Genomic DNA, 14,914 nt, shown 5'->3' with positions numbered 1-14,914 from the left:
GCCCAGCAGAGCAGCTCCCTGGAGCAGCAGGCACATCACCCAGACCAGGGCATGTGGGGAGCACATGCCGCTGAAGTGGAAAGTTAGAAAAAAAAATTTTAAACAAAATAAAGTGTTAACAGTAATGAAGTGCCCAGGTGTAGCAGTCAAGCTGCAGAGGATGCAAGGCTTAACCATTTCCCCACGGTCCGCTGTGCCGCGCTGGGTGTGTGCTGTGCAGGCTACGGCAGAGCGGAGGTTTGGGTGCATCCTTCCCACGGCTGTACCACGTCCCTGGGAGACACCAAGTTTCCCCAGGAAAGAGACGAAAGCACCCATGGGCTAGAAGGGGAGGAGGACAGAGGCAAAACACCTGAGCACCACCCAGATTGCCTGTGGTGGTGCAGCCAAACTCACCAGCCTCAGCCACAGCTGGCAGAACCCACAGAAACATGAGAAATTCTATCTGAGTAAAAAACGGTGATCCGCCCCTCGAAAGAGCTACCACCGGTAGGCTCTGAATGCAGCAAGTTATGTTCAGAAGGAAAACGGACTGCAAAGTTTGAAGCTGATGGACAAGATGTCATAACAGAGACAGGCTTAACCCCAGGATAACACCACCTCATCCTTCAAACCAGGCTGGGGTGGCTCGTTGCCCCTTAGGTCTGGCACCACGCTCAGGGGGTGACCGGGGAAGCAGGCAGCCCACAGAGGGCAAAACAAGCATTCCCCCTCCCAGAGATGGTCAGGCACCAGCTGGATTTCACAGGAGGGCTGCGTTGTAACGCCGAGATCGGTCCTAAGGGACCAGAAACATCCTCAGGGGCCATCAAGTGGCTGGATGCAAGCGAGACTGAAAGACAGCCCTGCCACCGCTCTGATACACAAAGGCATCGCTCACCCTCCAGAACCAAAGACAAAAAGCACTTCCAGGAGGGTCGGACTAAGAAAGACGGAGGAAATAAAAGCTGTACTAAAAATACATAGAAAATTTAACAATATCCAGAATTACTGCAGCTCTGTGGGAAGCGTGCAGCCAGGAGCAGGGCTGGAACCCCAGGAGCGACTTGAGCGTCTCAGGAGAAAGTGCATCCGCTTTTTGGGCTTATTTGGTCACTTTTTGAAGCAAGTGGTAAAGGACCTTTCCCAAAAGGCTGTTTATCTGCACACTTCCTATAGCGGAGATTCTTCCAGTCTCTGGCAGTGTTTGCTCCACTGGTATCTAAGGCAACAGATACCAGCCCCATGAAATCAGCCCCACTCCTCACTAACGACGTTAGCCAGTCCTGCAATGAAATTTAACCTGTGACACTGCTGTACTTTTCATTTAAACTTTCATTTGGAGAGAAGCAGTGTTTGGAGACCCTGCAGTTTGTCCTGCTAATAAAGACAAGTGTTGGGACCTTTAAAGGTGCCATTCATCTTTTGCCTTTATTAAATTCAATTTTCTTAAGCCCATGATACATCATGAAATTAAGAGTTGACATTCCTGCAGAAACAAAAATATCTATCAAACATAAACAGAAAGGGGGGGGGGGGAAGTGGAAAGAGGCCTCTATTACCAAGAATTTATGACTTCAAGTTGATCTGTTCCCACTTATTCTTTTTTTTTTTTACAAGCATATGGTTTGTTTTAGATATCCAAAATGTTATTACAGATCTAGAATTTCATTAGTAATTATTATGAAATGGTGAGCACTTAGACACACACACACAACCCCCCAACAGACCATGATGCAGGAGGGCAGCCGGGCGCTCTCACATTTCACAGCAGCCCGGTGAGCTCCACGCACTCAGCTCCATCTCCACCATCAAGGACCTTCGCTGCTTCTTCCCAGGTGGGAAAGGTGGAAGAGAGCAGCACAAGGGAATTAGAAGGAAGAAGTTCACTGACACTTCCTTTCTTTTATCAGAGTCTGATCATCCATAAGTGTTACCTTGAGCTTCTCACCCATTTCCATTTCCAACACTGAGTACACATTCCAACTTCGGTGGCGATTTGTGCCAGCGGTATTTGGGACTTCTAAGCCTTCCCCCTCCCAGCTTTTCCTTACAGCGCAACCAGAAGTTACGGATGTGCTGAAAAAATGCTGAAGGCGTCCAGAGGCTGCAAATAGCCACAAGCTACCAAAAGAACAAATGTACCCATTTGAATTTTGTGAGCACTGCAATTAGGTATTTTATTTAGCACTGCAAAGTAACTTGAAAGGAAACCCAGGATTCAAGCCACCAGCAATAAATAAGCGGCTTTTTATTTTCTTTTCATTGTCATGAAAAGTTGAACATGTTTTCTGTTGAGAAATTCTGCACGCAGCTCCCAATTACAAGGCATTTGCATTTATATTGTTGGAACACAGAGCTTCTAAAATCAATATTAACACGCTTAAAGAAAAAGACATCGGCACCCTGTCCCTCCCTTCAGCTGCTCCCCCAAACACCGTAACAATAGGAACCTACACACCCGGAGGCTTATACGTATCCATTACCAGGTCCATTCTCTTTACAACAATCTTGCATTTATGATTTCACTGTACTTCAAGAAAACCTATGTGACAGCTTGCTCAGAATTTTTGCCTTTTAAAAAAAAAAAAGTTCCGCCCCCAAAAAGAGGTCCCAGGTGAAAGCCTCCTACGCGACCTGGCTGTCCCAGGCCAGTGAGCTGAGCAGCAGCAGGAGCGTGCAGGTAACTGTGGAATGGCTAGAGACCCCCTTTTAAGTGGGATTTGAAAAATTCATAAGGGCATGTGAAAGTACTGCTATGAACCCAGCCCCTCCTTACCCAACTGTCCTAAATGAAACCCCCTACCCTTTATCACTGGAGCAGGGATGTACAAATTCAGCCGTCTTCATCTTCTTGCTAATAAAAGAAATGAACAAGCACACAACTACACTCGCTAAATAATTTCCTGTAACAGGCAGATCCCTGGAGTTCAAAGAAAGCACATGAAGCTACACTAATTCCCACAGAGGAATCTTTTTGCTTATACTTTGGGATCTGGGGAACACAGTGCCCAGCAAGAACTTCCTAGCTCTCAAAACCTTTTAATCCAGAAGCCTGCATACAAAGTGGACAGGGCACACGCTTCAGGACACTGAGTTATGTATTTGAGGAAGACCATGTGGGCCTATTCAGTTCAAAAACTACCAGAGAATAATTTATCCCTTACTTCTACCCCCATGTGAAGAAGTTTAATAAACACAAGAATAAAAGATGCCCATAAAAATCAGAGCTGACTGTTCAAAATGCAATAAAAACAAGCAGAGGCCGTTGAGAAAGGGATTTTTTTCTGATAAGGAAAAGCATAAAACTTCCTACAAAAAGGCCCATTTATACCTTCAAAAAAGGTATGGGCAGAAGAGGCAAGGGAATCTCTGTGGAGGGACACAGCTTCAGTACCAGCTCATTTTGTTCAGGGATGCTTCCCCCCCCCTTTAAAGAAAAAAAGTCATTTTATACAGAAGGAGCTTATTTCTTAAACAAACACTCGTGTTTTTGATTTACACCACAGGCTGCTCCTAAATAATTTATGGCGGGTTAAATTTATTGCACAGCCCTGGCCGGCTGCAAATTCGAATTGCCAAATAATTAGATTTTAGGGCAATGCTTATAAATTATCCGCCGATTTGTCCGGACTTGTTTGTCAGTTGCTTTGTGCTTCGGGTCATCTTTGGCATTTCGCTGTTTGTGTTTTAATTGCTGATTTACACTTTGACAGATGAGAGTTGATGCCTCCAAGATCGGGGAGGGGGCGGGGGGTTGAAGAGCAGGAAGAATCAGAGCTTTTAAAGCCTTGTGATTTTCTTTTTTTTCCAAGGCAATTAAAATTGAAAAGGGACATAGTAAGGACAGCACTAGCCTAACAGATCTGCCTCCCCAGTTTCCATTCTCTGCCTTAATTATTATTTTAACTAAAGCCGTTTCCAACTCAGCAGCCTTGCACTGGCCCTCAGGGGCAGTAACTAAAATGACCTCATAGGTCTTTTTCCCACTTCTAAATTTTTATTAAACTAACCAAAACAAGTATCATAAAGGCAACCCCTCTGTAGTGGGGAACAGCAGAACTTCTGCCGAATCAGGGCTATGCTGACTTGCCAAAGGATGCCTACCTGCGCACATGGTGAGGGGTCTTTCAGCGCTTCCGTCCCTGTTAAGTTACCCTGTGTACCCTGTGATCAACTCTGTCAAAAGGTCTTCGGGGAATCAGCTAGCCCCCAAATTTCTTTTTCAATCACTACCTAGCTTAAAGCACACATATGCACACACCCAACTATTTAATACATTTAAACTACTGTTACATCCCAGAGAAGTGTGAAAGGAAATACACCTCAAAATCAGAACACAAGGGAACTGGCAGGAATACGGAAAGATAATGAAACACTGGGACAAGATGATGTGCAGACCACTTTTGCTGCTTGATCGTTGAATATCCAAGGTTTCGTCTTGCTCCCTGCTCTCAGGTCAACCTCACCACCTACTCCCAGTACTCAGGCACTGGAGCCCAATGTCAGAGGCTGGAGTTCCTCAAAGATAGATTTTGAGTTGTCTTTTGGGTTCTGCACTGGCATCAAGCCTGGCTCTTATTTTCAGGTGCTTCCTTACAACTGCGAGGGTGAGGGACCATTTCTCTTTCTTTAATAGAAGCTGAAATTCCCATCTAATCACATGCCTCCAGGAGCTTGAGCTTTAAGAGAGACATCTAGTCCATGCACCTGCCCGAGGGCAGCATCACCTCCCCCTAAATCATTTCTGACTTTGTCTAGGCTGTTTTTACAGACTCCAATAAGAGAGACTCACACTCTCCCCAGGCACTCTATCCTCCTGTTTCATTAGTCTTATCATTGGAAAGTTTTTCCTAATGTCTAATCAGAATTTCCCTTGCTGTTGTTTAAATTAATGACTGCTCTTCCTACCCACAGCAGGCACAAGCCAGAGCACTGCCCTTCTCGGTTTTGCAATGGAAGACTTCATCATACATACCTTTTTCTTCACAGCACCGAACAGAACCCCAATGCCATCCAGCCTGCACTTAGGAGTTGTGTTTCGCAGACCCAGTCACACTGACTGTTTCTCTTTTACACCCTCTTGAGATGGTCTCATTTTTTTAATTTGAAGTATGGAGTCCAATGTGGAAAAAAAACCTCTTCCCCAGATGAGGTCTCTTCTTACAGGGCCAAGAAAAGGAGGATCCACACGTCTCACAAATGACATTTTCCCTCGAAACTTATTACTGTGGTCTTTGGGACTTCTTTCATACCTGCCATTGTACCTGACATCTTGACAGCTGGCTCACAACCCTTGTCCTGCCATCCTGAATAAAACCTTTGGCAGTCATTTGCTCCCAGGCTGGTTCCTGCCTCTCACCATCAGCATCACCTCAACTGCCAAACCCCACAAAGCTATTCTGATCTTCCCAGCAGCACCCAGACATCAAGAAGGCAGCAGAACCTCCCTCCTCTTTCCACATCTGGGATGAGAAATACGGACCAACAGACATCAACATTTCAACCTGTTTCTTCAAGCACTACTGACATATATTTAACCACCCAGAAAATATCCATCGACACAGCCAACAACAATTTAAGCTTGACAGTTTGGGGGAAGTTTAGTACTCAAACCAGGTTAAAACCAGCACACACACATTTCCAAATGTTACCCTTCTACTGCAAGGTGACAACTACACTATATCCCTTTTCACATCCACTCCTTTCTACTTCAGGCAGCCAGCCTGTGCTGTCCCCATTGCAGAATTATCAAATCATTTCAAGACTCAACCTCTTCACCTGATATTGAGCAGCACAAATGATCAACATTCCCAGCAACACTAAAACATTTGGGATGGGTAGAAAGGGCACACTAGTGCATGTAAATGAACACACAGGGTTTTACAAACATCACAACGAGCTGCTGGTGACAGCGCATTTCTGCCTGGCAGAGGAACTAAGTAACATAATGAAAAGCTATTTTGCCAGCTAACACGTGCACAGACCAACAAATACATCACAGGGATGGTTGCACAGCCAGCTTGGCACAGAGAGAAAGAAAAGCATGAGACTTAGGCATGATCTGTGCCCTTCTCACCAAAAGAGCTGAGCTGCACTTTATCAAGAAGGTTTTGCTCAAAACTAAGAAAAGACCACCTTAACGCAGCACAGACCATTCCCCAGGAACCACAGCAGCCTGATAAGTCATGTCCCTGCACAGCACTAGGTAGGTGCCACACCATGGAAGAACATTGCCCATTTTCAAATATCATGCTGGGAGGGATGCAAAATACCTGCCTGCCTCAGAGGCTGCAAAAGAGCAGCAGGGACACACCGATCATCGGTGACTGTACAGGGCCAGACAGATGGCAGGAGTCACACAGGACAAGTACAGCAGACGTATAAACCTGCAGCACCGATTCCCTTCACTTCAGCAGTGCACGTGGTGTGAACGTTTCCAGCGGCACACATTACCCTCATCAGCAGCTTTACAGAGAGGCAAAGAAACCTTTAAACACAATACGGTGGACTTTCACATTCCTGAGCTAGCCTGGATCTTTTCTTTTCAGGGTGACTGCCGCTCAACTACTTTCTGCTGTAACAACAAGTCTACTTAACTTTGCAACTTGTCACCTAAACGATGTGTAATGTTTGCACAGCTAAGGATACAGTGTTCAAACAGCACAGGTGGGGAATTGCACGCCGGGATGCATAACTGATGTGGGGTCTCCGCACACTCATGACTGATTGCTTTAAAGCAGTCATTTCATCGGCCTGTCAATAACCAGCCAAAAGCTAAGCAGGTTGGGTCAGGTTAGGACTGCAGCAATTGGCCACCTGAGTGCCTTGGTATTTTAGGCTTGTTGCTAGAATAATGCTGGTTTTATATCTTTAAATAAGAAATTGCTTTGAATTTTTTTTCCTACATCAGATGTCTTGCCTGGTGGTCTTGCAGTTGTGCTCTCCAGGAGATTTGGGTTCAGTAACTGTTCATGTTCTCTAGCTCATCGGGTTTTAAATAAATACAGCTAATTCTGTTGCCTGAAGTCATAACCCACCCTGTCAGATTCATATGGGTCACAGCAAGGCTGTCCCCGCTTACTGGGAGAATGAGGGAGGTCTCCAAGGCAAAATGACTGCCAGGAGGAACGCAGCTTTTGAGGGTTACACCACACCTGGTGCCTCAGACCCTGCAGAAGCCTCTCCGAAATGCTGGTCTTCGCTCTACATCTTTTAAAATAAAGACATTATTCTCCATATTGGTCAAAATAAGACTTCACAACAGTCTAACAGACTTGCAATGAAGTACATGACATACAGAAAATAAGATTTAAAAAGCACCATCTCTCTGACTTCAGATGCACCTTGCTGAGCTACGGATATTCATGTGCTCTTTGCAAAAAACTGTTCAGAGGAACTAGCTACAAGGCTTCAAAAAGTTTTTTTAAAAGATTGTTCCAAAAATTAACATAAACAGAAAAACCTACCTGAAACAGCTTTTATATGAACCATTTGCTGCCAGTCTAGAAACTTAAAGCATGCTGACATATGAATGGCATAATAACAGCCATAATTGACAAAGAGATTATAAACATATACTTTTTTTTTTTTACTTACTTTTAGTAAAAAGAAGATGACTTTAAGTGTCTGTGTTATGTGCATTTTAATGGAATTCCTCTAGAAATAACACTGTAAGAACCTGAATTGAGAACTAGGTATTTAAAACTACACCCAGGCCTAAGCTGCATGAAGACAGGTAATTGCAGATTAATATTCCACTGTAATACTTATGCACAAGAGTGTAGAGTCAAAGTTGCCATGGGAAACAAGCCTGAATTTCTTCACTTTTCAGCAATTCACGATCATCCTTAATAAAGGTTTTGGCAGGTGATTTCTCATGCACTGAGCTTAACAGCCACACAGAAACCACACAAGAAGAAAGCTGCTACGCAGGGTAGTCTAGATAGGATAGGTAGGCAAGGGCACATCTCCATTGTCCCCCTCTGGGTAGGATTGTCACATCCTCTGTTACTTTGTGAGCCACCTTTCTGCATTCCCAACCTGGCCTTCAGCTACGACTGCCTTGATACAGGCTCGACAGAGCGCTACTCGAAAAGCGCACAGAGGTTACCTCACAGCCTGCTTCCCAGCAGACCAGCAGTCCCTCCATAACCTCCTCCCGCAGCAGGTTTGTAGTTTCAGGGACATATTCCTTCTAGTAAGTCCTCTGAGCCTAGGCTACAGCTCCCAAGGTGGCTTGCCTACCCCCGTCTACTCACCCTGAGCAGGGAGCTCGGCAGGGACTGCACTCATCTGTTGCTATGGCCTAAATTTGGTGGAAATCAACATCCATTCCCATTACAAGGTCAGTCTATAAATCACAGCAGCTCAGGAGCAAAGACACATCATTCAGTTGTCCCTGCCACGGGGACGACACCACAGGTAGAGCAGCACAAGCGGCGGAGAGGCAGCAATCATTGCAGCCACTCCAGCTGCACCTGCCCACAACTGCTAGCCAGAACCCTAAGACGGATGTGCAGGGGAAAATGCCTTTAATGATCTTTTAGACCAGCACTCAAGGAAACATAGCCTGCACCCACTTTAACCTTGTCGTGAATTTCTGCTTAATGATACCTTACAAAGGACTGGCTCCTGTTTGTTAGTATGCTTTTGCCTATCAGGAAATGCAATGACCATCCAGATTTGTTTGTACACTTCAAAATCACTAGCTGAACATATACTTACTCATAGTCTCAGTATTTATGGTTCCATGTTGAAATGGTAAGTGATGTTCTATATGTATTAGTATGTCCAGTTTTATCTAACAGCAATTATAATTAAAGATCCCCCCAAAATAACACTCAAAATGCATGCTAAACAAACTTGAAATATGTAGGGTTTGCTAAAGAAAAATACCAAGACATTTTTGTATTTAAAATGTGCTGTTTAAGAGAACAAGGAAACTACTATCTGTAAACAATTTATTCTGCCTCTGGTCACAACCTCTTGTTCTGGTTTTGTCTGGGATAGAGTTAATTTTCTTCACAGTCGCCACTATGGGGCTGTTTTGGATTTGTGCTGGAAACAGGGCTGACGACACAGGGATGTTTCAGTCACTGCTGAGCAGTGCTCACACACAGTCGAGGCCTTTTCTGCTTCTCCCCCCACCAGTGAGCAGGCTGGGGGGGCACAAGGAGTTGGGAGGGGACAGAGCTGGGACAGCTGACCCCAACCAACTAAAGGGATACTCCATACCACATGACACCATGCTCAGCATGTAAAGCTGGGGGAAGAAGGAAGGGGGGACACTTGGAGTGATGGCGTTTGTCTTCCCAAGTAACCGTCACGTGTGATGGAGCCCGGCTTTCCTGGGGATGGCTGAACTCCTGCCTGCCCGTGGGAAGCAGTGAATGAATTCCTTGCTTTGCTTTGCTTGCATGCACAGCTTTTGCTTTCCTTATTAAACCATTTTTATCTCAACCCACGAGTTCTCTTACTTCTACTCTTTCGACTGTCTCCCCCATCCCACCAGGGAGGAGTGAGCGAGCAGCTGTGTGGGGTGCAGGTGCTGGCTGGGGTTAAACCACGACACTTCCTTCAGCAATTAGAAGATCTGACCTTTCCATATCTTCCTCTTACAGAGAATTTGCAAGAGGTGAATTTCTAGTTCTCAAATGATTATCAAATTTGAGTGAATCAAATACTGAACTCAAGTACCTGAAAAACCTGACATGAAAAAAGGCAACTTCATCACCACCAAAAGCTCATTTAGCAGCTTAGCAACTCCTTGGTCCAGCTCCTTCTGCCAGGTCAGGGGTTTGATACTCTTTTGTACTTTCAGGCAGCAGACATACAAAGCTTGAATTTTATTTGGCTTTAATTTAAGTGGCTTTAATAGATTACAGTAGAGATTAACATCCTATATAGAAGCGTAATTTCAAGTTCAGCTTTGAACAGATCTGATTTCTACCTTCAGACTTCTTACATTTCTTAAAAAATCATTGCTTTTCATCCACTCTGATGAAGTTGAAGGCAAGATACTTGGCTTGCTGACCGTAAGAGGCACACCCACTCACTGCATTAATAAAATAAGGCTACAGGCAGCTGCGGATTTGAGCCTGGGGAGCTCCTTAACAGTCACTGAAAGCACTGACCACCATAAACACTGGTGTATACAAGGACAAAGGGACAAAAGAGCGAGACTCACACTTATTAATGCATCTTCTCTTGTGTAGATAAAGCTCCATATGTACCTGGCTCAACAGGCTGAGAGTGTACAAAAGCAGCAAGTGCTTATAGACTCTTAGCAGACAGCAAAGGAAAAAAAAGTCAGAACTAGAGCTGAAAAATTAAGTACACTACCACCACCATGGTCTGAGGTCCACCAACCTCACCAACCTCCGCAGAACGACAGCTCCCACCTGACCCCACTGGGCTTTGTATCAAATTCCAAATGCACAAGGTAAGCTTTAAAGAGATGCAAGGGGCCAGCCATAAACATCCTTACTGCCAACCCCTGCTGACCTTCGGCTGGCTAAAACACCACACGACATAGACTGTGCCTCTGTTCTTTTAGGCTTTCCCATCTATCCATCTAGGGCAATGCAGTTAAACCCCCCACCTTCTTTCCTCTCTGGGATGGTCTCATTATCCATAAATATATCAAAAAAATCCCATAAAGCTAAGCTGCTGCTTTGTGCATATAAACATGCACTTTGATTTAGGGGCATATCTGCTGAAAGCCATCAGATGTCAGGACTGCAAGGATGCTACCACTCCTCTGCGGGTACAGGGTAGGGAACATGAAGGACCCTCCATGCCTGACCCAGAAGTGGTAAAGCAAAGGGCAGAGGCCACAAGGCACTCAGCCAGCAGTCCCAACTACTGAAGCCATGATGCAGACAGCTTCCCAGGGGAATACCACTGTCCTTGACCCTCCTTGATCCCCATTACGGAGGCCATACCACAAGACCTCAGAGAGAGATCAGGCAGCATGAAAGGGAATGGAAATGAAGGAGTCTTCAGGGCTCCTGAATAAGCACGAAGGACTTCCCCAGTGATAAAGCCAGTGAGGCTGCCAGTTGCAGAAGAGCACAAGTAAATACAGTGGGAGGGGGAGCACAAATGGCAGTCACACACCTCAGTCTGGACAAAAAGATAGCTCTTTCAGTAGTTTCTAGTAAGATGCCAGAATATTTTGAAGAGCAGCTAGTAAGAAATGTGAAGTGTGTTGCATGGTGGCAAAGTGTACTCTGCCAGACTTCTAGGCTGAGCTGGTTAAATTCACAGCTATGCCTACCCACTTAAAGTAACCTGGATCACAGCTTAGCTCTGTATATACAGCCCCCTCGTGAAATCCCAGTGCATTTGCATTTCATTGTATCTAGACTTCTATTTTTCAGATATTAAAATAAAAGCAGAAAAAGGATCAGGATCACAGTGGAGATCAGCACCTGACCATTCCTAGATGGCAGGTCTGTCCTCAGACCAAACCTCCACTGTTCCAGTGAAAGATCCTTCCCCTAAAACCTTGCACAAAACATTACAAAAATACACAGCACAGTTTGCTCACTATGACATACAGCCAAGCAGTTAAGAGGACAAAAGCCATGCTGGCCAGCAAAAAGGTAAGATAGGTAGGGGCATCAACTAAACTCTCATTTAATAAAGTTGCCCAATTCTGGCAGGCACCTTCAGCCTTTCCAGCTCCACTGATTTCTATATAGCAAAAGCTATTTCCTTATTTGTCAAACTAATTTGTTGGTGAGGATGTGAGGGACCGACAGCCCTTTCCACACACAGTATAATGCAGACAGGCACCGAACACAGCAGACTGGAAAAACAACACTGAAGAACATCTCCACCTTAAAGGTGCTATCTCACCAACAAAATATATAGCAGATCTGCATTGGCCCAGACCATTACTTTCCCTGGCAAGGACTTGGGGACAAAGCTCCTTAAAACAGTAGTAATCATATTCCACTCATGCTCCTTTTTACTGCCAGCTGTAAACTAGCTCCACATGCATCATGGTTTTGCATCAAAATGTGCACAGACCAAACCCATATCCAAAGGGACAAGGTAGGTCCAATTTACAGCTTTGACAGGTCTGTGCACCCGAGGCAGAGCATGCAGGAAATAGCCTGACATCTCACTTGGAGAGCAGTTAAGACCCTGCAAGAAAAACTGGATCCAGAGCCACAACAGCCTCCCAAAGACCCAGCAAAAGAGCAGCGAATTTGCTGTCCATTTTTTAAGAAAGACGAGGGTCAGGCGGCACTCATCAAGGCACTACTGGGGAAGGCAGGAGTCAAGTTTGATCCCAACTTGCAGCATCCCTTTGAAACAACAAGCCCAAAGGAAACCACAGCTGTGCCGCGAGAAACACACAGTATTGAGTCACTTCAGTAATGCGATACCACACCGAAAACTGCTGAGCCTCTAGTATATGCAAAACAAAGCAAACGGGAGTTATTCTGACCCAATGCATATAATGGCAATATCTATAAGAGGCCAGTTGCTCAGCAGAGGAGGGTGATAAGTTCAATTCAGAGACTCATAAGTTCAATTCAGAGACTCGTAAGTTCTGTTTGTTTGTTACCAACCCAATATTAGGCTTGTTTTTTTCTTTTTAGCACGGTTTTCTAATTTAAATGGAAAACCTCGGCCCATCCTGCTGACAACTGAAAATATGTTTACTAATATGCTCTACATTACTATGGAAGAACTGTCTGCAGAAAAACCTCTGTACTTCGCCTGGATCTTTGTATGTCTCAAGTGACAGGGCACTGAGTTCAGTTCTCTCTGAAGCTGAACTCTTCCTGTCTCATTACACTCCAGAGTTAACACCCAGGCAAGATCAGTCATTACTGTCATTAATAAATGCATTACAGCCAAGTAGAAGTTAGTTACACTCACTTCTAACCTGCCCCAGACTGATCAGTTAACAAGAGGCAAGATCAGAGAGCTCCAAACTATTGTTCTTTTCTACTTAGACCCACCACTATGTTGCACATATTCATATAATTCAAACTATTATTTTCCTAAAGGTGTTGGGTACCAACCTTTTTCCTTCCAGAATCAAAGGCAGCTGCCATGAGCACTCTACTAATGCAGGTTCCGAGTCAAAAATTTTCAGACCCTCCCCAGTTCAGGCAGATGACAAGCATACATGAATTAAAGATGTTTTTGATAACACATGAATTGTCACCTCCTTGATGGAAATCAGGCTCCTTCATTTCATTCCCACTGAACAGTACTGGCATTGCTCCTGTGAGAGCAGGTGACTGGCAAGAGCCCTGGAGGACCAGCAACAGAAAGGAGGTGGGACAAACCAGAGAAAACAAGCGAGTCAACACTCCGCTTTTTCCTTCCACCTCTCAGAACAGCAGCAGCAGCTTCCAAGGGGATAATTAACAGGATTGACTATTTACCTGAGGATGAATCTGTGGTTTATCACACGTAGCCTCAAAATCCAGCACTAAGAAGTAGTGATATCTCTGTGGAGGGAAGGATGACATTGCTGCCATGGAAGCTCCAAAGCCGTGGGACGCCAGTTTCCTGCTTACGATGGAGCCGTACCCTTTGAGAACACCAGCCAGGAGGAGGGAGCACACAGCTTGTCTTGCCCTTGGAAGTAAGTTTTGGGGAAACTTTGCTGCTCCAGTATGGAGGAGTGCTATCATTGAACATCCAGAGGCATCTGAAACTGAAGACAGACTCACGTTACTCATGCACACACACATCTCATCTCTGCCAGTATCTCTTCACTGGCCTCCTCTATCAGGGGTTTTCTCTGTGCTTCCCAGTGGAGGTTCCAGCATCGCAAACCTGAAATAACACAGTAACCTGCTCTAAGCACGACAGATGACATTTGGACTGAGCTTAAGGTGTACAGAATCACGGGCAACTGGAAATTAACCTCTGCAAATGGCTTTAAATTAAGAACTATGAGACACACAACAGTCATGGCTCCCGGCACCAGATCACACCCCTTTTTTTCCTTATCATAGCAGAACACAACACAAACCACTTAAACATAGAAAACCTGATCTAAATCCCACTGAAATTTCCGAGGCCTTTTGTCTTTTCATATACAATGCAATTTCTGATACATGCAATACATCAACACTACAACACATCCAAACAGCTTGGCCCTGAAACGCCTGTTAGTCGCACCAAAACCTCACACTTGCATTACAAATCCACGTGTCTGGTGGCTGGAAGGCATCCCTTAAAGAAAGTTCTAATTTGCTGTGTGCGTGAGGTTTCTCAGAGATGTGATTCTATTGCTACGCTTGATTTCTTGCTTCAGATATTTCTCAGAGGAGGATATTGGTTCAACAAACCCACACGTGAACTGCAGGAACTGCAAAACGCCAGCAGGACTCCATAGGTTACAGTCTCCCTCCCAAAGAAATACCTTACTCAGCCACCACCTTCTGATGCTTGTATTTAACAAATGCTATTTAATAAATTATGTTATCCATCTGAGACTGCCTGGCTATCTCCCCTACCCATTTTCTTTTAAAATGTTGCAGGAAAAACTTGAAAGGACAATCACTGCACAAGATGGACCAGCCTTGGGGCTGTTAATAGATTCATTGGGATGAGAGTTCAAGCTCAGCTCCTGGAGGTGTTGCATAGCTGCGTTACAGTGACCGACAGCAAAACAGGTGAATTGCAAAAACACAATCCTCTTGAACAACAATAGGAATACAACTTCTAACTATATATATACACAAACACACATCCTTACATAGATATTTAAAATCCATCCCCGCGGTGGGTCCCACTGTTCTCAGCTCTGGGCGAGAGCTGCATGGCACCACGTGCCACCCACCCGCCTGGTTTCTGAGCCTGGCCCCCCCAGCCCCGTGCTCGCTTTTCGCTCTGCCATGAAGGGCTGGAAGCGCCCGCCGTGAGACACAGAGCCGACATAGGCAAGGCAAAA

The 14,914-nt window shown here is 45.0% G+C and overlaps 1 protein-coding gene across 1 annotated transcript in view; it reads right to left on the bottom strand.

Moving 5' to 3' along the window:
* ERI3 (ERI1 exoribonuclease family member 3) overlaps positions 1-13,664 on the bottom strand; it is a gene marked incomplete at its 3' end in the record, with an annotated part of 86,245 nt that extends 72,581 nt beyond the window's left edge. The window contains exon 1 of the mRNA XM_010086709.1: positions 13,395-13,664. Within this exon, the coding sequence (XP_010085011.1) occupies positions 13,395-13,646 (252 nt within the window). The remainder of the gene's footprint in view (positions 1-13,394) is intronic.
* Between the last annotated feature and the right edge of the window lie 1,250 nt (positions 13,665-14,914).

Source organism: Pterocles gutturalis, unplaced genomic scaffold (genome assembly GCF_000699245.1).
Source record: "Pterocles gutturalis isolate BGI_N339 unplaced genomic scaffold, ASM69924v1 scaffold16961, whole genome shotgun sequence".
Lineage (NCBI taxonomy): Eukaryota > Metazoa > Chordata > Aves > Pterocliformes > Pteroclidae > Pterocles > Pterocles gutturalis.
Note: the sequence above shows the minus strand (reverse complement) of the source record. Positions and strands in the feature narration are given on the sequence as shown.